Source organism: Zootoca vivipara, chromosome 1 (assembly GCF_965207765.1).
Source record: "Zootoca vivipara chromosome 1, rZooViv2.hap1.1, whole genome shotgun sequence".
NCBI lineage: Eukaryota > Metazoa > Chordata > Lepidosauria > Squamata > Lacertidae > Zootoca > Zootoca vivipara.
The window spans coordinates 66,928,449-66,954,415 of record NC_142582.1 but is presented as its reverse complement, the minus strand read 5'-3'; the positions used below and the strand labels follow the sequence as shown (position 1 = coordinate 66,954,415).

General features: G+C 42.2%; 1 protein-coding gene across 1 annotated transcript; it reads left to right on the top strand.

Annotated features, from left to right (window-relative positions):
• The first annotated feature begins 322 nt into the window (after window positions 1-322).
• Window positions 323-21,404, top strand: TMEM41B (transmembrane protein 41B). The gene is made up of 7 exons (XM_035119428.3): window positions 323-735; window positions 9,596-9,713; window positions 12,975-13,103; window positions 15,384-15,477; window positions 17,455-17,559; window positions 18,803-18,941; window positions 20,092-21,404. The coding sequence occupies exons 1-7, from the start codon at window positions 618-620 to the stop codon at window positions 20,259-20,261; spliced, it is 873 nt and encodes a 290-aa protein (XP_034975319.3). The 5' UTR covers window positions 323-617; the 3' UTR covers window positions 20,262-21,404.
• The last annotated feature ends 4,563 nt before the right edge of the window (window positions 21,405-25,967 follow it).

The window sequence follows — 25,967 nt, the reverse complement described above, 5'->3', positions numbered from 1 at the left end:
TTGTGTTGTGTGTGGACCTATTAGGTCCATAAATTACCATATAGCATATATTCAACACAAAAAACAGCAATAATTTGTTGCTGACAAAGGACAGCTGGACATACTGTATAAAGGGCCCTATTACCTTCAGTAGCTTCAGTAGCTCATCAAACCTAAATCCGGCCCTGGGTGGAACTCATGGACGCAGCTGCCCTTCTCCCCGCCCCCAAATCCATAAAAATACATAGCAAACTGAGGTTCTGTTCCCCCCCCCCCAACAAAAATCCTGCCTACGCCCATAGTGGAACCACTGCGTTCCTTCCGAATCGGCGTCTTTTGGAGAAAGAAACCGACTTCCACGGTATTTACTAGAAAACGTGGGCAGCCTTTTCGGGAACCCAAGAGCAAAGGTGCTGGCAGAAGGGCGGCAGGGGGCGGGGAGGGAGCCGAATCCTGGGCGGCATCACAGAGTCCGCGCCTGCGGCCTACGTAGCAGGCGAGCGGGTGGCGTCGGCGCTGAGGGGAGGGCTGTGGCCGATCCCGCCTCCTCTCGCGGTTCTTGGCGCCGGCGGAGGCTGAGTCCGGCCTGTGTGTTGCCGGCCGGCGAAGGGGCTGGTGGCGTCGCCGAAGGGGCTACCATGGCGCAGCCGGGCACGAGCCAGCGAGGGTCCGGGAGGACGTCGGAGAAGGAAGAGGCGTCGGCAGCAGCGAAGGAGACGGAGGCTGCCTTGGAAAGGCATCAGGAGCTGCTTGCAGGTGGGAAGCAGAAGCGGCAGGAGGAGAACGCGCGAGATATTCATGGATGGATTGGGGGGGGGGGTCCGCTGGAACCAAACCGGCGGTGTGCCTGGAGGTGTTCCGGGGTCACTGGAGAATGAAGGATAGTAGACGCGGGAAGGGAGAGGAGGAGGAAGAGGAAGGAGGAAGAGAGGAGGAGGAGGGTGACTCAGAGGGAAAATGCACATGCTCCGAAGCAGCATTTAATGCCATAAAACAAGAAGTGCCGGGGTTCAAATTCGCCTAGAACTGGCAATCCCGATCAGTCCTCCCACATAATCCGTGACCGGCCTGTTCTCAGTTTTCTCAAAGGGACGCTGGCATTTATTAAGCCTTTTAAGTCGAGGCCTTCTTTTGAAAACAAATTCGGGGGGGGGGCGAGGCCTGTCAGGCGCTCTCATGGGTGTGGAGGCCCATATGGCGTGATGTGGGGCAGTTCTTCCACGTTAGACCTCAAAGCAGATCATTCAGGTTCAAGACTCATTAGTCATAAATCTCTGAAGGTGATGTTGGGCAATTGGGATATTGTGGGTGGCCTATGGCATTAAGCAGTAAAGTTGTGTTCATTTCTATTGGACAAATTTCTGTTAGCCTGCTTTATGTATTTATTTACGTTTATTTCATCATGGAAACCAAGGTTCCCAAGCAGTCACCCCTCTGGAAACTGACCAGATCAAGACCAGTTTAGCTTCAAGCATTGTGGTGGCTTCAGAGTTTGAATCATAGCCATTGGTCTTCTGAGAACAGATTTCCTACAACAAGAAGTGCCTTAAATATGATAAATACTAATGATGAGCATTATAGAATCACTAGTGGTTTTCAGCCCGTTCAATAACGGGCGCTAGAATCCTGGGGTTCGGAGAAGCGCTTGCGCAGCGCTTCTCCGAACCCTGGGACCTGTCCTTGCTGTCGGCGGCAGGGGGACAGGAACGGAGGAGGAGAAAGCGCTGCTTTTTCCTTCTCCGTTCCTCTCCCGCAGCCGCCGACAGGAAGCAGATATCCCAGGGTTCGGAGAAGCGCTTGCGCAGCGCTTCTCCGAACCCTGGGACCCGTCCTTGCTGTCGGCGGCAGGGGGACAGGAACGGAGGAGGAGAAAGCGCTGCTTTCTCCTTCTCCGTTCCTCTCCCGCAGCCGCCGACAGGAAGCAGACATCCCAGGGTTCGGAGAAGCGCTTGCGCAGCGCTTCTCCGAACCCTGGGACCTGTCATTGCTGTCGGCGGCAAGGGGACAGGAACGGAGGAGGAGAAAGCGCTGCTTTCTCCTCCTCCGTTCCTCTCCCGCAGCCGCCGACAGCAAGGACACCTCCCAGGGTTCGGAGAAGCGCTTGCACAGCGCTTCTCCGAACCCTGGGACCTGTCATTGTTGTCGGCGGCAGGGGGACAGGAACGGAGGAGGAGAAAGCGCTGCTTTCTCCTCCTCCGTTCCTCTCCCGCAGCCGCCGACAGGAAGCAGAACTCCCAGGGTTCGGAGAAGCGCTTGCGCAGCGCTTCTTCGAACCCTGGGACCTGTCCTTGCTGTCAGCGGCAGGGGGACAGGAACGAAGGAGGAGAAAGCGCTGCTTTCTCCTCCTCCGTTCCTCTCCTGCAGCCACCGACAGGAAGCAGACATCCCAGAGTTCGGAGAAGCGCTTGCACAGCGCTTCTCTGAACCCTGGGACCTGTCCTTGCTATCGGCGGCAGGGGGACAGGAACGAAGGAGGAGAAAGCGCTGCTTTCTCCTCCTCCGTTCCTCTCCCGCAGCCGCCGACAGGAAGCAGACATCCCATGGTTCGGAGAAGCGCTTGCGCAGCGCTTCTCCGAACCCTGGGACCCGTCCTTGCTGTCGGCGGCAGGGGGACAGGAACGGAGGAGGAGAAAGCGCTGCTTTCTCCTTCTCCGTTCCTCTCCCGCAGCCGCCGACAGGAAGCAGACATCCCAGGGTTCGGAGAAGCGCTTGCGCAGCGCTTCTCCGAACCCTGGGACCCGTCCTTGCTGTCGGCGGCAGGGGGACAGGAACGGAGGAGGAGAAAGCGCTGCTTTCTCCTTCTCCGTTCCTCTCCCGCAGCCGCCGACAGGAAGCAGACATCCCAGGGTTCGGAGAAGCGCTTGCGCAGCGCTTCTCCGAACCCTGGGACCCGTCCTTGCTGTCGGCGGCAGGGGGACAGGAACGGAGGAGGAGAAAGCGGCGCTTTCTCCTCCTTCCTTCCTCTCCCCCAGCCGCCGACAGGAAGGACGCGCGCACTCTCCCCCCCCCCGCCTCCTCCAACCGCCGCTCCTCACGGCCAGGGAGGGTTGTGAGGAGGCCTTCGCCGGCCTCCACCCCGGCGGGAGCGGCGGTTGGAGGAGGCAGAGTGGGGGGAGAGTGCGCACGCGCAGTCTCTGCTGTCCAATCCCTGTATCCCTGGGGCACATGCGCAGTGACCCAGGGACACACGGGACATCTGGACGCAGGGACAACATGGACATTATTATATAGGATAGAATCATAGAGTTGGAAGAGACCACAAGGGCCATCCAGTCCAACCCCCTGCCAAGTAGGAAACACCATCAAAGCATTCTTGACATATGCCTGTCAAGCCTCTGCTTAAAGACCTCCAAAGAAGGAGACTCCACCACACTCCTTGGCAGCAAATTCCACTGTCGAACAGCTCTTACTGTCAGGAGGTTCTTCCTAATGTTTAGGTGGAATCTTCTTTCTTGAAGTTTGAATCCATTGCTCCGTGTCTGCTTCTCTGGAGCAGCAGAAAACAACCTTCCTCCCTCCTCTATATGACATCCTTTTATATATTTGAACATGGCCATCATATCACCCCTTAACCTTCTCTTCTCCAGGCTAAGCATACCCAGCTCCCTAAGCCGTTCCTCATAAGGCACCGTTTCCAGGCCTTTCACCATTTTGGTTGCCCTCTTCTGGACACGTTCCAGCTTGTCAGTATCCTCCTTGAACTGTGGTGCCCAGAACTGTATGAAGGAGACCAGTTGTTAGGTGCCTAGGAAAGTGGTGTGGAGTAAGGAATGTAGTTCAGGAAATGACTACAAAAATGCATTAACTTTCAGCTGTTGTATTCATAGTGTAGTATTCACAATGGGACTTCTGTGTATAGTTCCAGCTGTGAGGTTATGACAGGTCCCAATGATCCTTAAGGTCTTAGAGACAATAATAATAACTTCTTGCAAGTCTTTCCAAACCTTCATGTGAATAAAATTGTCACAGTAGTTGTGATTGAATTAGAAAGCGATGTCTGCAATGTCATATGTGATACCTGCCATAAAGTTATCAGTAATGGGGTATGTCTAGCATCTTCAGCAAAGATTCCTTGTGAACATATGTTGAATGAGTATCCCAAATCTGAGGTGTCTTTCACTATACCATTGCAATCTCTGTAGACTTACTTGGAAGGATGTCCAATTGTTCTTGGTGGGATTACCGGTAAATTGCTTCCCCCTAGGCTGTATGAAAGACTGTCTTCTGGGTGGTTTGCCACCTTCCACAAGCATACATTTCCCACCTGGAATAGATAGCTGATAGTTGAAAATGAAGTAGGATTATGTGTTGTGTTTTGCGGGAGTAGGCTTCGAAAGAGAAGTTGTTTTATTAGAATAACCTTGTGATGACCTAGTGTGTCATTACTGGTTCTGAGTGGAAATTCATTTTATTGATACAGGGTAAAATTGAACTGTGGGGAGGCAGAGCAAACTGCTCACAAGTGAGAAAATGCTTCTCTCCAAAAACATTTTTCTCCCATCATATTAGTGAAGCATGTTCTCTTTGCCATAACTTGCATGTCTTCAGAGAAGACAGGTCTCCTAACATCTTTCTCATGCTTTTCTGTCAGGTTACATTTTAGATGGGAACACTGTTCATATACGGTTCATGCAGGGCTGATCAGAAAGGACTGAGCCTATTCCTACCGGTAGCCTCCCAAGTTTTTTACTTGCCTGCTTTTTTCTTAAGACAGGAATAGAGGAAGTACAGTAAATGCTATTTTTTGATTACGTGTTCTTACTCTGACTCTTAAGTGGCTGTGGCAAATTCTTGTAAGTGAAATTACTTGTGTCAAAGACATTTAAAAAGTTGTCACAAGGACTTTAAAATTAAGGTATATATTCTAGTTTTGACATAATTCCTTTGGTTCAGTGGGCTTATCACAACAGTGCATCAAAATAATGTTCAGTATCACTTTTATATTGAACCGTTTTTCATTTTGGAATAGTAATTGAAGTGCCTTTGCCAAATTGAAGTTGTAATTACAGATATCTACTGTACTTGAGATGATTGAGTGCAGTTAAATGTTAACTCTCAGTTCTTTGCATATAATGTCACTTGAGTGGTCCTAATGATTTTTTTGAATTTATTTGCAATATAATTTGTTCCAAATTGAATCATGATATACTCCCTGTGCAAAAAGCACTCTAATCAAAGTAAAATTTAAAAGTGTAATGCATTGGAAACTTGTAAGCTTTGTTTAGCCTCCAGTGCAATAGCAATTGTTAGAAATTGGCATGTAATGTGGAAATTGAAACTTTTAAAATGAGCATAATTTCAAGAGCCTAAAAAAAATGTAATGGCAGAAAAAATAAGGTAAAAACCGTTATCAACTTATAGTCTCAAAACCCTTGTTGAGTTTGGCATTTTTAAATTTCATATGTCCTTGTGTGCATATTTCAGACCTAACATGAATGCACATTCATACAATTACCTGTAGGCATAGCTGCCTACAGGACAGATACAATGCCATGATTTGTGCTGTTGGCTTGCTGGAATAGCAGTGTGACACCCTGAGTGTACATTTGCTGCTGTAAGAAATGTGAAATTCAGCTGCTACTAAACAATTATCTTTCTTTCTGCTGACAGTAATGATTTTATACAGTTTCTTCCTGGGAGGCACTGATTTTAAGAGGAGTAATGAAACTTCAGGTGCAGCTGTGCAGATGGTGTGCCTTCTGTTAGACATATGAGGCTTTATGAAAGCATGCTACACAAGTGTAGTAACTTCAAGGCAAACTGCTAAATTCAGAACACTTGTTATGGTATGTCATATGATTTTCATACTTATGTGGCAGTTTCATCATCTCTGTACTTCTCCTGCCAGCTCATAACCACGTAACATCACAAGAGGGAATATTAAGTACACATTGCATAATCATGGCACCACCAATTGTAATAAACACTCTGGGATTATTATTATTCTTGACAGATAAGCAGGGTGGATGATCTAGCCAGTTTACTATATAGCAGCACTCTCACACAGTTTCCTGCCTGAGTGAAATAGTTGTTTCAGGCAAGTTGGTCATCGGCATGTTTCCTTTATCCATCAATAGAAGCAAATTTAAGAAGAGATGAACTTATTGCTTGATTATCATCACTTAAAGTAAGCTGGGGAAGTAGACTTGAGTCAGCTTTAGTTACCTTGTCAAACTGGTGTGATTGTTTCTCAAAACACTAATTCATGCTTGGTATTTACTGTGACAAAAACCAATGCTGAGTTAAGTATGCTTCAGCTCACTGAAATAAATGGGCTATGGTGGCTGGTGTTGGTCTGGTCTGCCCCATGCCATTCTCTTTGTTTTGGAAGGTGGTAGTTGTTCCAGGTCAGAGGTCAGCAAACTTTTTCAGCAGGGGGCTGGTCCACTGTCCCTCAGACCTTCTGGGGGGGCTGGACTATATTTTGAAGGAAAAAAATGAATGAATTCCTATGTCCTACAAATAACCCAGAGATACATTTTAAATAAAAACACACATTCTACTCATTTAAAAACATGCTGATTCCCAGACCGTCCAAGGGCCGGATTTAGAAGGCGATTGGGCTGGATCCGGCCCCCGGGCCTTAGTTTGCCTACCCATGCTCCAGATTAAAGTGCAGAATGGGAACCAGTGTGGTTGCTTATTGGCTTATTGGCTTACGATGAAGAAAACTTGTCAGGCAATGATGAAGAAATAGATGTGCTTAGGAAAGTTTTCTGGTCATTTGGATTGGCTTGCAGCACTGGAGATCTTTGGGGAAGAGTATTAAAAACTTAAAATAAGGGGCTTCCGATTCGTCGCGCTGGTGAAGTTGGACGCAGGGACTTCGTGCTCCGAAGTCCCTGGCTTCGTGGAGGGGGGGGGGAAGTCCGCAGAGCGAGCGGACTCCCCGAAAAAACACCGGGTAGAGAGTCCCGGTGACATAGTGCCCAGCTGTTTGCTCCGGACGCGAATCCTCTGCTGCCCGAGAGCTCAGTAGAGCAATCGAGAGCCAGCGGAGTGGAGTCGCGGGAGCCATTTTTGGGTTTCATCTTACCTCCTTGAAGTGAAGCTCCGAGTCCTCAGCCTGCAAGCGGCGGATTCTTCCAAGGAAATAAAAGACTTCTTCAAAGTAAGTCAAATCTCCATTCGGATCTTAAAAATTTTAAATTTGAAGATAGGAAGAGATTCTAAAGTAACAGAAGCCGATCTCTTCCAAATGGACAATCGGGAGGCGCATTAAATATTCCCAAGCCGAAAAGGGAAAACTTCTTTCAAGATTGCGGACCCGAGAGAAAGAAAGACTTTTCCAAACCTCCCCAGCCCCCGGTGTCGTTGCCCCTTGAGGTTCAGCAGCAACAAGGGGGAGGACGCTTTGACAGCTGTCAAAAGCTGTCAAATTGTTAAAGGACTAAGAAAGACGATTTTATTCCTGTGAATTGGAAAAATTGATTCAAAAGGTTTTAAAAGGATTTAAGTGGACTGTAAATTTGAAATCTGATGAGGTTAAAGACAAAGGATAAGAACAGCCAAGATGGAGCCGACAACGTGGTAGAGAGGAATTTTCCAGTACCCTTCTGCCCTTATCTCTGGTCTGCCTGTGGTCAAGTGAACTATGAAAACAAAATTCTCTCGAGCTTTCCAGGAGGCTGTGCTGGGCTATCTACAAACATGGGAAGATACCTACAAGGAAAGGCAATGCTTCAATCCAACAGAAAAGGAGAATGAGGTGCAAGAGCAAGATTTAGAGGACAATTTTGATTATGAGATTGTGTGTGAGGAGCAACAATTTGAGGACAATTTGGAGACTGATTCAGACCATAAAAAATATGTGTTGGATGATGAAAAACAAAGATCAGAACAAAGAGATGAGGCCGACAAGGAGAAGCAAAGTGAAGAGAAGATTGATGGAAGTGAAAATCCTGGAGAGACTGAAATGTTGAATGGTGTTAGTGAAGGGAGGGAAAGGCAGAAAGAGGGAGGAGCAGAGGTCTGGAAGTGGATGTGGGAAAGAATTGGTGTGGGGTAAAATTTTTAGTTTAAGGTACTTTTTTTGGTTTATGAACAACGGTGTCGGAATCTTGGCCTGTTAAAGGATATGCTGATCCAATTGGGAGGAGGGACATTGGGGGGGGGAGGAGAGATTTTTATAGTTTAAGGTTAAGAGCTTTCTGGAGGGAGTAAAAAGAATGGCTGAGGAAATATGCTTAGAGTTTGTTTTTGAATAATTTTGGTGATCAGGAGGTGTTTGGGTGGAAAACTGCCTGTCTCCCCCTTCTTACTCTTGGTACCCAGTGGCAGGGGGTGCCTTGAGGGGAGAGGGAAGGGTGGAGGGAAACCCAGACACAAAAATGGAACCTTTTGACTGCTGGACTCCTCGGGCTACCCCAGTGGCAGGGGGGGGGGGCTCAGAGGGGGAGAGCATGAAGAAGGAGGAGGATTGTGTTAATATTATAAGAATAAGATTCTGAATTGGATTAGAAAACCCGCCATAACTACCGTATGTAAAGAGGTTGGGAAATCCAGGAGGAGGAGAGTCGTGGAAGCCATTAATATTTTTCCTTTTTCCTTTTTTTTCCTTTCCTTTTTTCCCCTTTTTATATTTTTGCTTTCCCCCCCCTTTTTTCCTTGTTTTTCTTTTTTTCAGTACAGTGAAGAAATAGCTGGGGGATAAGCCAATCCCCAGAGATCCTCCGCCTTTGTCCTCTCAGTGGCAGGGGGGGGATGAGGGGGGAGGAAGGAGGGGGGAGGTCAAACCCAGCTTAAAATGGACCCCTTTGTTCCCCAATACCCATGGGTCTCACTGGTGGCAGAGGTGGGCTTGTGGGTGGAGGGAAAATGAAGGGACAGAGTTTATGTTGTATACTTTGTATGTGTTTTCTTTTTCTAAAAATTAATAAAAATTATTTTTTTTTAAAAAAAACTTAAAATAAGGTGCTAACCAGTGTTAGAAACTAGCCAGCAGACATGTGTATTGTACAATTTGCATGGGTCCAGTTATGACCACATGGAGTTCTCTGGACACCACATTGGCGATTGTGATATTTTAATGTGCTGTAAACCACATTGAGATTTGTTCTTTAAACTATGAAGTGGTATAGAAATCATCATCATCATCATCATCATCATCTGCACCGAAAAAGGCACCTAGACATTCCACTGTAGTGCCCACAACCTAGGTTCAAGGTGCCATTTGACAATTAGATTATGTCTGAGTATTTAACACTGGCGCAAACTTACTTAGAAATTCTTGAATGATCTCTCCAGAGTGGAGCCGCCTCTTCCTTCTAATGAAGTGTCCTGTATCCCACCACAACTTACAGTTTATAATGTCTCAAGATTCTCTGTTGTCAAATGATGTTATCATTCTGTGTTAGCTCTCTGTGTCTTCCTGGTGAAGAACATTTTTATTTAATATAGACAGGACAATAAAGTGTAATATTGAGAGTTGCCTCTTGTTTGGCTTGGATCTCATATATCTGTTGTCACTTCTTCTGCAAGTGGTTTAGAAAGAAAAATGGTATGGAAAATGCTTATAACTTCATGCGTATGAAGTCTAAGTGCCCCTCCTCAACTCAGCCCCTCAAATATGATATGTAAGAACTCATGAATTAATTATATTTTTGTTCCATTTCAGGAAAGGCCCATAAAGAAGGTGGATCTGCACAAACATCCCTTCTCATATTATTATCCATCTTCTTAATAGCTGCATCTGTTATGTTTCTGGTATATAAAAACTTTCCACAGCTGAGTGAGTAAGTATGACAGAGAATTTGCTTTGTTTCCAGCAAATGTACCTAAAGAAACTTACGAACCTATAGAACTCAGAAGTGAAGGACACAGTTCATTGAGTTTTCAGAAAGGAACCATGTGTATAAATGTCTAGTTTTGATATCAGAATTTACCAATAAGCTGCAAGGTACTCTACCTGGCACATTCCTGTCAGAAATTTGACATAGCCATTTAAAGATTACTGGCAAAAAATTTGTTCAGACAATACATTATGGAAGCTTTTTGTACTACTATATCAAAACACTTCATATCGCTGGTTAATCCCAATCCTAGTTTTAATATGTCACAGTGTATAAATTTCCCAGGTGGATAGTTGTATATTCTGGGATTACAGGTTAAACTAACCACCTGTTAATGTCTGGCAGAGCTGAGCTGTCCAATTCAAAATTATGTCATCAGACAAAACTTGGACGAATCCTCATTTCACTACACATTCACACTACACAAAGCTGTTATGATACTGGGTTCAAAGTAGTTTTTAACTATTGGAGCTCCCCTCTGCAAAAAACCAAACTCTGGAATTGTAGATTTGATAGTGCTGAGCACTGCTGTTTCAAGGATTTGTGATAGTTAGCTGTTACTGTTTATCTGACATGAAAGCAGTGTTAAAAACTCAGATATATAAGCTAAGTGGTAAATAACACCTTAAACCTAGGTTATGGTCGCCGCAGTAGAATATCTGTTTGCTAGGGGTTTGCCAGATTGTCCTTGGGGGGTCCCTTTCAATGCTATAATCCTATGATTCTATGATATCAACTACATTGCTTGACTGTAGCTTGCTCTTACAACAATTCACTTGTCCCAGTATGCAAGAAGGAGAAACACACACAGTGGAAATGAAAATGGTATTAACTATGGACTAAGCCAGAGGTTTTTAAACTGTGGTCTGTGATGATGGAGGAGTAAGATGACTAGCAAGGGGTCCATGATTCACAGGGCAATAGAGAAGCACAAGATGCATGTCTTCTGCTGTGCACAAGTCAGCTGGCTCGGTGCAGATGGCAATCACCAACCTGTCACCCAGAAATCTCCACGTAGTTACAACTGGATCAGCTCCAGTAGCAAAACACACCTGGCACCTGGGGAATTCCAAATACTGTGTGGAAGTGGCTTACATTTGTAGTGTAGATGTGGCCATAGAGCTTCTTTGTATGTTCTGCTAAGAATCAATCAAGCGTTTTCCAAAAAATAATATCTACAGGTATTTGAAAGGAATTACTTGCTTCCAAAGATGCAGAGATTTGGGGTATTGTCTGTAGACGTGTTATCTATTGAAGCCCTTCTCTATCTCTGAAGGTATGTTTTGTCCAGTTTGAAAGCAAAGTGGATAAAAAGTCTACACACCAGAAACAATTACTCTTCTCTCCTAAAGTATAGAACATGTGTTCCATCTGATTGTAGAAGTTATTAAAAGTTATTAAGTTGTGCCTGAATATTATGTTGAATACAATGTGCAGCCTTGCTTTGAACATTGACTTTGATTAATAATTGCTGGTGTGGAGGCAAAGGTTTTGATAATATCAATCTGTCCAGTAATTTCTGAACAACTGATGTTTTGATGCAGTACCTTTGATACCTCAACAGGTTACAGAATAACATCAAGTAGTACCGTGTTTCCCCTTTTTTAAGACGTAGTCATTATATAAGCCATAGCAGGATTTCTAAGCAATTGCGCGATACAAGCCATACCCCGAAAATAAGACATACTGATAGACCCTTCACCCACTAGCAATAACCCCCCTCCTGCCAGCCAACTCCCCCCTTAAAAATCTCTCCCCATTTTGCTGTCGCTCCACAGACACGTATTTCCTTTAAAAGCTTGTAAAAATGCACCGAACAGCCGTAGCTGCTGGCTGCCGAAGCCTTGTGATTTCCCTTCCCCATTTCTGAGAGCATTTTTTTAAATAAAAAGATCCAAAAATAATTTTTTTAGCCAAGCTGTGTAAGCTCTACTTGGTGAAGGGGAGAAAAGTGGGGTGGGGAGGAGATGAAGGCACGAGGAAGAAAAGAGGGGCGATTGAAGAATGCAAAGGCTGTTTTCCCTTTTAGGGAGAGACCTCCGTGCGCGCGTCTGTCTCTCTCCCCCCCCCCCTGCGTGTCTCTCTCTCTCTCTCTCTCTCTCTCTCTCTCTCTCTCTCTCTCTCTCTCACACACACACACACACACACACACACACACACACACACACAGCCCACCTCTCGCTTCCCCCCACCTTTCCCTAAATTCCCTTCCATTCAATGCACGTTGATTTCCTCTTAACGGGAATCTCCCGTGTCTGATTGTTGTCTCATTGCTTTTACCGGGCATAAAGCAGCCTTTTAAAAATCCTGCTGCAGTTTTCTTTCTACCTTATGCTGCTTGGTTGTCTGTGGAGCTGCCCCTTTAAGGATTTGTAAGTAGTCTGGATCGCAGTCCTTGCCTTGGGGACTTTTATTTATTTATTAAGGACTTTTTCCTTCGCTGTTTGCGAGCTGCTAAAAGGAGCTGCTAAACGCTGCTTTACACAAAAGTTAAACTGCCGGTCCTAACAACACGTGCTTCCTCACCTCGCTGGCTCAATTGCTTCTCAATTGCTACCATTTACCAAGTCAGCAATCTTAATTGCTGCTTAGCTGGCTTCTTTGTTCTCAGCAGGTAGCTTCTTTGCTATCAGTGATAGCACTGCAAAGTGCTATGTTGTTGGAACTTCAGACAGTCTTGCAGTCTTGGGCAGCTGGCTGGTAGAGATCCTTACTTGCTTTAGGTATAGGCTACTGCTAGGACTGTATCACACAGATAGATTCCATTATACTGGTTTAGATTTAAGAAGCTCCAGTGTAGCAGATTGCTATTAAGTGAGTCCCCACCTTGGAGGAGAGAGAGAGCAGCCCTTCGCGAACATCCCAGGGCCGGGGAGAGAGGGCTGCACCAGGGACGCACACACCTCCCTTCCCTCAGACTCGTAATAAAAATACCGGTACCAGTAAGACATCCCACCAAAAATAAGCCACCCTGTGGTTTTTTGAGAAAAAAAAGTAATAAGACGGTGTCTTAAAAAGGGGGAAACACGGTAGTTTAAAGCTGACTGTATGTATTACAAAATCCAATCAGTCAAACAGTGTAATTAGTATTTTACATGAAATCTTAAGAGTGCATGATACATTATGTCACAGTGGCATAATGCTGTTGGGGCAAGCATCTGTTGTTTATGCTGGTAACTTCATCTGATTTTTTTCCCCCTGCAGAGAGGAGAGAGAATGTATAAAGGTTCCCAGAGACATGGATGATGCTAAAGCCTTAGGAAAAGTTCTCTCTAAATACAAGGACAACTTCTATGTACAAGTCTTAGTGGCCTATTTTGCTACTTACGTTTTGTATCCTTATTTGAAAAATACACATAGCTGTGGCTTTCTGGAATATGATGTGAAGTAGTTTCTAGGCTCTTTTTTCTGTGTGGTAAGGGACACTCTTGATAACATGGCTTGGGTCCGAAGATAAGTGAATAGGTGGAAGTTCATAGAAGAAAAGATACCCACCACCTGAAAGGATCGGGGGGGGGGCCTTTTGAACAACGTGGGATGGAATGTGGGGAACAACTTTAAGAGCCATTAAGAATTTGTGTGACCGTACTTGGCATCTTTCCATATGGAACTGCTGGTAGTTAACAGTGTGTGGTTTTCACTGAAGTGTGCTCATACCAATAACAAAGTTGGTCTCTAAGGTGCTACTGGAAGGATTTTTTTTATTTGGTTTTCATTGGTTTGTATAAGAAGGCCCTTTCCCCACTTCAGCATTGAACATGTTTATTTCAGAATTTTCACATGTAAGATTGGACCAGAAAGGTAGAAAAAAAGAAAAATGGAGTACATGTGAAAACTGCATAAGAAGTCAAAGGGGTTAAGAGCATTTAGGAAGACTTTACTTACGGTATTTGCATAAAGGAATATTTTTGTGCTGTGAAGTTGTTTGTTACAAAAGATTCTTAACAGATAGGCAACCTCTTAAAACAAGCAGCTTTGTTTTTATTGGTGGTTTCCCCCCTGTGGGGATAGAATATGCTAATTTGCTATTGCTAGGTTGTTAACAACACTTGGATAGAAATGAGTCTTTGATTCACTTAGATATTTAAAAGTTGTTTCCATTAGTGCTATGTGAGCAACTTTTAGCAGCTGTAAACAAGGCTATTTAATGGTACTATTGAATAGCACTTCATAGTACAAAATTATGTTTTGTAAGATTTTGGTTCACAGAACTTAAGTAGCCTACACAGAGGTAAAGCTGAGATTCATTTATTATATTCCTGCCCTGGGACCCAATAAAGGTTAGAAATACCACAGGTTTTTTTTATATATAAAAAAACACCAATGTGAACCTTTATTGGTATCTTAATTAGTAGAACAGCATAGTCTGTGAACCGCCATGACACCTCCAGGTATAAGGCAGTAAATTCAGTAAATAATAATAGTCTGTCCTATACATTGCTGAATGAACGTTTCAGATTTATGACTGAGAGCCAGGTACCAGCACAAGTCCTGCTAATACAATGGGGCTTTCCCCTCTCTTCCCCCTGTGACCCCCCCCAAACAATTGACTGTGGGGAAGGGAGAGCGTGTTAGAGGATCCTGCAGAAACGCACCCAGGGGAGAGGGGAGATTTTCCCATCTGGCAAGCTGAAATGCGTGTGTTGACAAAACGATTATAATGTGATGTTGAATTCCTCGCAGAGTACTCAGCATCATATGCTGTGGTGTTTTATAAAACAGTGCCTGTAATGCAGGCATTCCCAAACTGCGGCCCTCCAGATGTTTTGGCCTACAACTCCCATGATCCCTAGCTAACAGGACCAGTGGTCAGGGATGATGGGAATTGTAGTCCTAAACATCTGGAGGGCCGAAGTTTGGGGATGCCTACTGTAATGTTTCGCTGCTCCTCCTTGTTGATCAGTGGCAGTCTCGGGTATACCAGCTCCCTTACAAGCACACCTGTATGACAGTTTTCCCCCTGCAGATGTGGTTGCCATGTACAGTGGTGCCTCGCAAGACGAAAGTAATTTGTTCTGCGAGTCGCTTCGTCTTGCGATAATTTGTCTTGCAAAAGCATGGTTTGCCATGGCAAAAAAAAAAAAAATGCCAAAAAAAATTGTCCTGCGAAGCACGGCCATAGAAAACTTTGTCTTGTGAGTCACCAAAAACATCGCAAAATGCTTTCGTCTTGCAAGTTTTTCATTGTGCGAGGCATTCGTCTTGCGAGGTACCACTGTATACCTAAAAATGAAATATATGAAGAGGCCCTGTGTAGAGAAGTTTTAAGGGACCACATGCCTAAGGTAGCCGTGTTGGTCTGAGTCAAAGCAAAATAAAAAAATTCCTTCAGTAGCACCTTAAAGACCAACTAAGTTTTTATTTTGGTATGAGCTTTCGTGTGCATGCACACAAAAGCTCATCTTTTAAATTGTTTTCATTTGGCAATACTTTTGATATATAAATTATTTAAAATTGTATTGGTTTTAAATTTCTAAGGTTGCAATCCTATATACCTTGGAGAAAGTTTTTTTAAAAAACAGTCAGACCTAACTTCTGAGTAAACATGCAGTAGTTTACTCTGCATGTTCAAAACACGAAGTAATGTTGTCCTTAACTAAACCTACCATCCAGTTTGCAAACCTTTGCTATTCCTGGATCAATATTTCTGAGTATACTTTCAGGATTTCTCTATCCTTTCCCCCTAGCTCTATTTCTTGTTTGTTTGGTAAGTATTAATTACAAATACGGAATGCTTATCTTCAAAATATTTGTTTAAGGTATTTGCTATTTAGTGCAGCAGCAGATGGTGTGAATAGTACAGGCATAACCTTTTAATATGTAATGAACATATTATTTATTAATTAAATATTTAGCTATTAAATGTTTAGCTATTACTTTCTTAGGCAGTTCAAAGCTGTTTACAATAAGACAGTAACAAACAAATTAGTAAGACAGCATTGAAACAGACACAGAAAGCAACCTGAAAACCTGCTGGCAGAGGTTTGCCTCAGGGCCAAAATACACATTACTCTAAATAGATTCTTCCCATTTAATTGCAAGGGTCTCTTCTCTGGTGTGCTGTGAGACTGCAGCATAAGGAGTAGTTTAATTTAACCTTTCCGTTCTGCTGCAGTGGGTGCCATTGGGAACTTTTCCCTTAAGGCTAATTGAGATGCAGGGGGCATCTTGATTGGGGTCATTGGTAGGGAGAGAAGATCCAAACTTCCCTCCCCAGTGGAGCCCACATCTGTAAGGAGAGAAGAATTGTTCTGCTTCTGTACACTTTATCACATGTGTGTTTATCTTTTTTTATTGGATTTGAAAAGGTGCCCTCAGGTTGTATCCAATGTTAGTCATATTCAGAGGAGACCCACTGAAATGAGTCGACCCAAGTTAAACACGTACATTAATTTCATTGTGTCTACTCTGAGCAGTTGGGTGCACTGATTAGAAGATAGGGTAAGGATATTTTAAATATATTCAGCTGGCTCTGTTAAATCAGTACCCAATAGCAATAATTGTTTTATGTAAAGTAGGACTGGCTTTTCCTCCACTGAATTTTAACGCTAACAAATAATAGAATAGTTAATAGAAATGTAGCATTTACTAGTGAGTATAGTATACTAAATCTTGCCCTCCTGGGGCAGCTGAAATTTGCCTTTGACATAAGTGGTGGTAGTGATAAATCAGCTCTTAGAAAGGAGTACATTCTAATGGACAAAGTTGAATAAGTGATAGCAAAATAATAATTTTTCTAGCTAGTATTCAACTAAGTTTAGCCTGCAGTAGACCCAATGGAATTACTGAAAGTGACTAAGTTAGGTCCATTAATTTCACTGGGTTTACTCTGAGTAAAACAGAAACATTGGGTGGGATTCACATAACAAATCCTGCTTCTGCAACAAGGCTTACCCCTTAATTTCGGTGTTCTCCCAAATCCCCCAAAATTGGAGGGGGGGTCAGTATAGCGGGCGGGAACAGTGGCCTGGTGGAGGGTTGTTCAGTCTGGCAAGCTAATATGCTTGTGCAGACAGAATGTTTGTAATAGTGCAATGTTCAATTCCACCCACTTTTTCTCTGGTGGCTATAAAAGTGGGCAACAGGAAACCAATTTAAATGCATTAATTAGGGTGTGATGTACACCCATTTCCAAGACTTGAAACAACTTTTTTGGAAAAAGGAAGGGCATTGTGGTTAGGGTCATTTGCAAAACGCTATGTGGAGGTAATTTGAAAGTGGTGGCCTCAGTGCACCATGTTGTGGACAGCTAGTCACTTGTAACAACAGATGGCCCCAGATGCAGACACACAAACACCCTTGTATAATAAAAGTTTAATTCAAACCACTTTAAAATGAGTTTTCTGTAGTTACTACTATTTTTAAGCTTCTTGTACTAGAGTTGAAGTGTGTGTTCAGCAGAATCATGCAGACAACTCATACATGGTAAGAGTTGTTCTAGACTAGTTTTCTCCCAGATGTGCTAGTTTTCTGCATGAAAGATTTTCTTTTTAACATAAAGGGGAGTACTAACAAAGCAGTCCCCTATAGGTGGTCTGAGGTGATACAATTCTAACTAAGAGAGAGTACAGTAATATTGAATGTATAGATAAATGTTTAACTACATTGATTATTTGAAACCCTATTGCATGTTAATCATATGAAGGATGAATGTATAAGAGTCTCGTTTTCCATTCATTTGCAGTGCTCTGGACTTGGGGCCTCTTTCTGTTATATGCTGTCCTATTTAGTTGGAAGACCTGTTGTTTATAGATATTTAACAGAGAAAGCCGTGAAATGGTCACAGCAGGTAAAGTCACTCTGGTGGAACATCTGTCCTAAATGTTTACATTTAAGTATAAGAGGATAGGAATTACACAAATACAGTGGTTCCTTGGTATTCGAATGGCTTGGCTCCTGAACAAATCGGCTCCCGAACGCCACAATCCCAGAAGTAAGTGTTCTGGGTTGCAAATGTTTTTCAGAAGCCGAACTTCCAATGTGGCTTCCGCTTGAGTACAGGAAGTTCCTGCAGCCCCTGCAGCCAATTGACTGCTTTGCCTTGGTTTTCGAACGGTTTCGGGAGTCGAACGGACTCCCAGAATGGATCAAGTTCGAGAACCAAGGTACCATTGTATCCATTTCCCCCCACGTCTGGGCACAACCTGGATTTCATGCTAAACCATAGTTCAGTGTGACAGGAATGAGTCTAGAAGTAAATTTTGGGCTTGCATGCCATTCGTGCTAAACCCTAGCTTGTTGACAAACACTGATTAATGTTAATTTCAAGCAAGCCAACTTGAAACCAGTTGTAGCATATCTCTTTCCACCCCTACTTTCCCCAAAGTAACAGCAAATATGGGGATTTGACAATATGTCAACCACAGGTTCTCTTTGTTGACAATGAAATGAGTTGCTAGTGGGCTGTTATGTCTGTGCCCTCAACCCTGGAAACTCACAGGTGCTTTCTGGGCTGTTTACTTATTATTATTATTAGTAGAAGTAGTAGTAATAATAAATTTTATTTTTTATTTTTTTCTGTACATACATTCACACCCCTACCTAGAGAATCCCCTATGTAGAAATTGCTTCCTTATTTTGGGGTAGCCCAGTTTAACCCTCAACCACCTGAATTCACTATTAGAGGGGTAAAATCGGACCTACTACAAAGCATTGCAGTATAGGATATTCCTGTTCCAGTCAATCAGCCATGGTCCTCCATGATGCTCTATTTTGTTCTCTCTCTTACCCAGTTCGGGGGAGGGGTTTTTCATCCAACAGTCAGCATTCCTTGGCCCTCCGGGCTGTTTTGGGGTTTGCCAGCATCCTTAGTTCCACCCCAAAAGTTTTGTTGTTGTAATTCTGTGAACCTTGGGAGTTCAACCAAACTTGCTGCTTTCTCCCTCCTGTGTGTGAATGGTTCCATTTTAGCTACATGAAGACAAGCACTCGCAAGTAAACTTTGGAAATAGAGGGAAGGATTATGCAAGTAAGATGGCTGCTATATTTCTAAAATAGGATTCTTTTAATTTGGAATTTTTATATCCCAACAGGTTGAACGACACAGAGAACACCTCATTAACTACATAATATTTTTGAGAATAACTCCTTTCCTTCCTAATTGGTTTATCAATATAACATCTCCTGTAATAAATGTACCATTGAAAGTATTTTTTATTGGTACTTTTCTAGGTAAGAATTCTGATTAATATTAAAGTTTGCTAAACGTGACACTATTTTCCTTTCTGCATGCTTCATTAGTACACAGCCCCATCTCTTGGGCAGTTGTATAAATTTTGAATAACTGTTTTTTGCATATTCTTATTTTAGTGATTTATTTATTTTTAGTTGTTAAGGAACGCATGCTGTAAATTTCACAGTTAAATAAAAATGAGCTGAAATTCTACATATCTATCATAGGATACATTCCATTTTAGAGCCTACTCTGTGGCATGATTGTGGTGAAGAAATCCTATATCGCCACCATTGTTTTGTCAGCTCATTGGATCTGTTCACAGTAGTAAAAAGGCTTGTTGCAGTCTGGCCAGCAGGGGGATGGTGACTGCTTTGCAAGAAGCTTTTCAGATAAAGTTTCTAACATCCACTACAGTGTGGATGCTATGGTTATTTCTGAATCAGCGCTAGTGATCACACACAGGGCTCCTGACTGTTCACTTTGTATTCAATACCTTTCAACTTGTGCAACCTGAAGTTGTGAAAAAGTTATCTGGAGAACCAAGACCCATGATAGGCGCTTTGGATCCTTGGCCTCTCTGGCTTATTAAATTTTCAAGGCTTGGTTGGGCCAGTCAGTTGAGTCACAGAAGTAGAGAAGGTGAAGTGCCAGTGATACAGAAGCAGACAGAAGTGAAATCCTGGGTTGTAGCTTACAGAAGGTGGACCTTGGTGACTACTGCTTTGGCCTGTAGCTTTTGGCCTGCAGGATGCCACAAGGTTCTGTCTTGACCCCATGCTTTTTAATGCCTGCTTTTAAGCAGGCAGCAAATACATTTTTATTTAGGCTGGGTTTTTGTTTTGTTTTTGGAATTTCCGTTTTTCATTCTTGATTGCTTTAATTATTGGGGGATTTATAAGCGGTATTTTATTGTATAAACCATCTTGTACATGTTAGTTACAAGCTGGAATATAGATAATACTGTAGTGTAACCTAAATAAAAATGCTTTAAAAACAGAATCATATAATTGCAAAGTTGGGGGAAAACAGGTTATTCCTTCATGACTTCTGAATCATCTATATTAGATTTGGTGACATTAAAAAACACACAACTGTTTTGAGTTTATTTTTTTTTCTCTGATCCATTTTCCCATCTTTTATTTCCAGGTGTTGCACCACCATCTTTTGTAGCAATTAAAGCTGGAACAACGCTCTACCAGCTTACAACAGCAGGTGAAGCAGTCTCCTGGAACTCTGTTTTCATTCTCATGATTCTAGCTATTCTCTCCATTCTACCAGCTATTTTTCAGAAGAAACTTAAACAAAAGTTTGAATGAGAATTAGCCTGGATCTTCACGTCCCATATTTCATCTCAGGATCAGCACTATTTCTATGGTCACTTTTCTATCGCATCCTTCACAATTTGAAATGAGAGAATTATAAGAGATTAAAATGCTTCTGGACTTTTTACTGAGTTTTATTTATGGGGCACAAAGACAAAATAACTGCTGTCAGAAGAAATTAAGATGAACCATATACTTTTTAAAGTATTGTTCATTTTAACTAATCAGTAATATATGTATATGTATGCCTTATCTGATTTTGTTTGTGTAGGCTTAACATGATAAATTCATTCCTGTTTCCCTCTCATCTTTGCACCATTCATAATTCTGAAAAAGTAATAGACTGCACAGTTCTTTCTGCAGCCCAGTGGAGTAATGGATTGTGTGGATTCTTTATTAATGAGCTCCTTGTGGGAGAGCAGGAAGAGATATTTTGACCAGTGTTTCAGAAATTCCTGGGTTTCATTTTGCTTCATGCCAACTGTGGAGACACTGAAAGGCATTGAGTGACTTTCCTGTCATATGAATGTTTTTGCTGGGGTTGGGGTTGATCAGACTTTTATCATGGCACATGAAAAACTATATATATATATATATATATATATATATATATATATATATATATATATATATATATAGCGCCAGTATTTCATATGTATGGCAGCTGTTTCCAAAATTGCTAATATTTTATTTAACTAATTAATCAGTTGTCAAAAATAATTATTTGCATGCATTTATAAGTGCATGCAAAAATGTGGGAATCACTTTGAGGAATTATCAATTTCAGTTAGTAAGCAGAAACTATGTCATTATAGTTAAGTATATAATGTTTGCTAGGTTTTTATTTAAGCAGCATGGCCATATAGCATAACCTCTGATGTAAAGATCTATTGGTGCTCCAAGTGCCCAAACAGTGGTCCTTCAGGCATGGAATCCCTCATTTGTTTTCATGCCCCTGCAGTTGAAACATTCTGTAACTGCCTCAGTATGAGGAAGCTCCATGCCTACATGCATACTTTTGTTGGGTTAAGGTTATCATGTACAAATTGTACATCTTGTAAATAGACGTGCTAGAAAGATGTGTCCCTGCTCTGATGGAAGGCTAACTGATGATTAAATTTATTTTTGAAATTTTAAGAGCTCTGTTATGGTTTTTACTCCCCAAAGTAATGATACCTTTCCTTGAATAATTATTGTTGCTAGGGCTATTTTGTTTCTGTTTCTGGGCTTCATCATATTGTTCCAGTTCAGAATGCCACTCAAGTGTGCCCATCTCTAGGCCTCATTACTCTGTGCGGTTATTTTTGTTATGAAACAATTTTAGCCATTTTACAGTTCTTACAAAGCAGACTACTTGCCAGCTTTTGCTGTCCTCCTTTAAATCAAGGCTAGCATGCCAAATTTAGTCTGTAGACAGTTAAGTACTACATGCCTGCTAGTCTGAAGAACTGCTGTATAGTACCTACCGTATTCCATTCCCGTATGTTGGCACTCCTTCCCTCTCAAAATGGCATTCTCCTACCTGGCTTACAACTCCTCTGAGGTACACAGTGTCCTTCTGTCTGTAACCAAAGGCCCTTTGCAGTTCCCTTGAGCTGTGTAGCTCTTCAGCAGATAAGCATTCACTGAAGAATGTTACAGGTCTCTTCTGTGATTGCTCAAAAGCAGTGGTGAACAGGTGGACATTGGCGGTGTGGGTGGATGATTGCTCCAGTAGTGAAAGACTGTGAGGTCCATAGATGTTTGGCAAGCAATCTGATGTAGGTAAAGGTAAAATTATGCTGTTTGAAATGCAGAAATAGTTATTCACTAAAACGGTACAATCTATTAAAAGCTAGTTGCAAGCACCATTGAAAGCAATGGAATGGGTAACCTTTGCTATAGTGTGCCCTTTTTGAGTTTAAGCAAGACATGGGCACACTCTAAAACTCAGTTGGTAAAAGTGGAGAGTACTTTACATGGTTGAAATTGCTCATAAGTCTTATTTTTGAAGTTGCATGGTGCTTAGTGCTCAAGTGCATTGGATTATTAGGAATAAAAACATTCTAATAATTTTCTGCAATCTTATAAAATAGCTTTCCTCTCATCCTGAAAAGCACCACTTTTCAGAGGAGCTTTTGAAATGTAAGAGTGTGTGTGAATATTGGCAGGTATCAATACCTACTGCAGCCTTGTTCTTTTGTAATATAATATGGATTGAATCATTTTATTACAGTATTATGTATAAATGCAACTACACAGAAGGTACATTTATATACTTCGTCATTTGTGTTCTGCATATGCCGTTTTTGTTGCTTCTTGCCTATTTTTTATTTTTTAAAAAGTGTTGACCTGACCTCATAATAAATGGTATAGCGGCATAACCAAATGTTATCTTACTAGGTATACTGTTATTACTGGTTAGATTTTTTCAGAGGTTGGTTCAGAAATGTCTAAAAGTACACCTGTCACAACAAATGCCACATTATAATGCTGAACCATTTTGACCTTAGTAAAACTGTGGCAGGTGATTTGTGTACTGTAGTTGATACTCCTGCTCTGCCGGGTCCAAACTGTGTAGTATTTTTGTTGATTTGAGACAACATAAGAGGTAATCTTCATTTTGTCTTTGCTGTTCAAGATACAGTACAATGAACTGGTTGAATTAAGTTTTCAGACATCTTTTTGCACTACATAACAGCCTACGTTTTACAGAGCTGTATGGTTTTAATTCTATGTAATAAACTGAAAATAGAACAGTTTTGGTTATGAAATTTGCTCCATAAACACAGTAACTTTTTATTTTGCACATTTATCATTGCTATATTGTCAACATACATGGCTCTTCACAGTGGAACATAAACAAAAAACTCCATACAGTTCTTGTCCACTGAGGTCCTCTGAAGAAGCTCTTCTGTGGTATGGTTGGTAATAGAACGGAAGATCTTGGTTGCATCATCCTGCCTTTGGAATCCTGAGATATCTGTTTGGCCTTCTCCCTAACAGTATTCTGCCACCCGGGTACTTTTTTCTGGTATGGCTTTATCTTATCATTGTTTCATTATGATTGGCTCCCTTGTTATTGTTTTTTATTTGCTACTTCGGAAGAGAAAAACAGGAAGGGGAGATGCAAGGGTTATAAGGGATGAACTTAAGAAGACATATTGGCTGTGTTTGGATAATAAAATCTCAGCTAAATAAGTTAAGATACACGCATTCTTCAGGAACCTGAATGCAGCTGAAAACAAGGTTTGCAAACAAGCAAAGTTAACCATTGCTGTTATGTCCAACCTTGAACTAGTTTATGCCTTCCAGGAATGGCAGAATATGAAGCCATGTTTTAAAGCTGGCTTCTATATCCTGGCTTATTTGGACGCTATCAAGATGAATTTTATGAAACTCTGGGAGGCAGTGGAAGACAGGAGTGCCTGGCGTGCTCTGGTCCATCGGGTCGCGAAGAGTCGGACACGACTAAACGACAACCCATAGCACCTGGTTTGCACATAACGGAAAGCTATGGTTTAACTACCGGTATGACTTCTTGGCTTCTGTCACCGCTTGGTGCAACAGGAAAAGCAACATTCATATATCTTGGCTTATCCAAACATAGTTACATATTACTTCAGTAAGATTTTGTTTCATTATTTGTATTTACCAAGGAACATAACCTGCCTCATGAAACCTAATAAATGGAGACGGTTCTTTGGGGTCTCAATTCTCCCCACATGTGGGTTCAGTTTTTTGTGCCGAGCAACATTCACAATTGCCCAAATATTTGTTTTATTTCTTTAATTTTTATTCCCATTTGTCTCAACAGAACAGCATGAACAGTAGTAGCACGTGGTATATTATCATGCCCTTCTTTCAAACTGATTAAATTCTGATGCAGAAAATTATATGTTGAGTATGGTTGAGAGATTTATATCCATGCAGAAAGCAGCTTTCCCAAAGATGAAGTTCCATCTGCTTAGTTAAATGTATGTGACCTAATTCTTCAAATGCAGAGTACTACGCTCACTGAAAGTCTTGTGAAAATGCTTTTTTTAAATTCATTGCTTTTCAACAAAATATAACAAATCAAGATGGCGACAACACCATAAAACAGCCAAACATACATAAGAAGAACCTGATTAATCAGGCCAGTGGCACATCTAATCCTGAATCCTCTTGTCAACAGTGGCTAGCCAGGTGCCTGTGGGAAGCACACCTGCAGGAGCTGAGCACAACTCCCCTTCCGCGGTTTCCAACAACTGGTTTGTATGGACTCAAGTGTAACTCAAATAGTATCCCTCAGCCCCCATCAAAGGTGTCTCTAAACACCCAGGTCTGCTTGGCACCTAAATGGCACATTGTGTTGACCTTAGGCAGACTTCCTAAGGGAGAGCATTACATAAAGTCAGCACCTTCCTGTTCTGGTAGAATTAGTCTTGTAGAATTAATGTAATACAATGTAAATGGTAATTGTACTTCAGGCAACAGACATTCAGTGTGTCAGATGTTTATTAAAGTGCTAAGGGAGAATCGGGGGGGGGGGAGCAGGTTTAAGATACCTTTAAATCCTTAAACAGCATGCAATCTTAGTACGAATCAACATCTTCTCTTGGGCCTGAAAATCAATAGTTAAGCACTACAGATATAATCTGACTACAGACTAGACATGAAAAAACTTCAGTTAAACTGGTTACAGTGAGTAGGATAAGAAAACTACTTACCTTTATATGTTTCTACTTGGAACATATATAGCAATCTTTTTTTGAAATTAAAACAATGTGCAGTCTCATTGGCTGTATGTATGTGATAATGTGTTTCTTTTTGATTGGGTTTCCTAGTCCCCTAGGAACTCAAACTGAAATATTACTTTTATACCCCTTTGAAAAGCAGACCCCCATATTATTGTTGGTATTTTCCATTCCACCTTTAGTTACAGATGTGGGATTGTTACATGTCACATGTCTGTTTACATTCCAGCACTGTTTGCTAGCACAAGCGGAACTTACATTGTGTTGTTGTTGCTTTTGCTTTTCTCTCTCTCTCCGATGAGACAGCAAGAAGAGACGACATGTTTCTTCATTATGATTTATGATTAATAAATCCATAGTTTGCTAGTATGTCTCCACAAGCCTCAAGCCTCTTTTTGTTGCGCAGTTTGCTCTGCTAAGTAAAGTGTGTCCATGTCAGCAGACTTGGGTCACTGTTTTATGTCACACCAGAGGTTGAGGGATCTTCACAGCTGGGGGCTAGCCAGCTGGCCGTTCGACCCCCAGATGCCAACAGTTATATCATAATATTTTTGAAATTTCTGTGAGCTTCAGGGGCTACTGTTAAATAAATCCATGTTCAAAGTTCCTCTGCCTGTATGGAGCTAGATGTGAAGTTCTTTGGACCCAGGCTAAATAAATTGAACTAAGAGTATCCTCCTCATTTCCACGTTTTTTTATTGCATGTGAGCTTTTGTATGGAATATCTCTATTAAACACTCAGAAGGGTGATTGGAGGATGGATTGGTTGGAGGATGGATGGCGGCTAACAGATTGAGATTGAATCCTGACAAGACAGAAGTACTGTTTGTGGGGGATAAGAGGCGGGCAGGTGTGGAGGACTCCCTGGTCCTGAATGGGGTAACTGTGCCTCTGAAGGACCAGGTGCGCAGCCTGGGAGTCATTTTGGACTCACAGCTGTCCATGGAGGTGCAGGTCAATTCTGTATCCAGGGCAGCTGTCT

Excerpts from the sequence above, each read along its gene's own strand:
- TMEM41B (XM_035119428.3), top strand. The coding sequence starts at position 618 with ATGGCGCAGCCGGGCACGAGCCAGCGAGGGTCCGGGAGGACGTCGGAG. Across the intron at positions 15,478-17,454 it reads CTCTATTTCTTGTTTGTTTG|TGCTCTGGACTTGGGGCCTC; the intron begins GTAAGTATTAAT and ends ATTCATTTGCAG. Across the intron at positions 17,560-18,802 it reads CCGTGAAATGGTCACAGCAG|GTTGAACGACACAGAGAACA; the intron begins GTAAAGTCACTC and ends ATATCCCAACAG.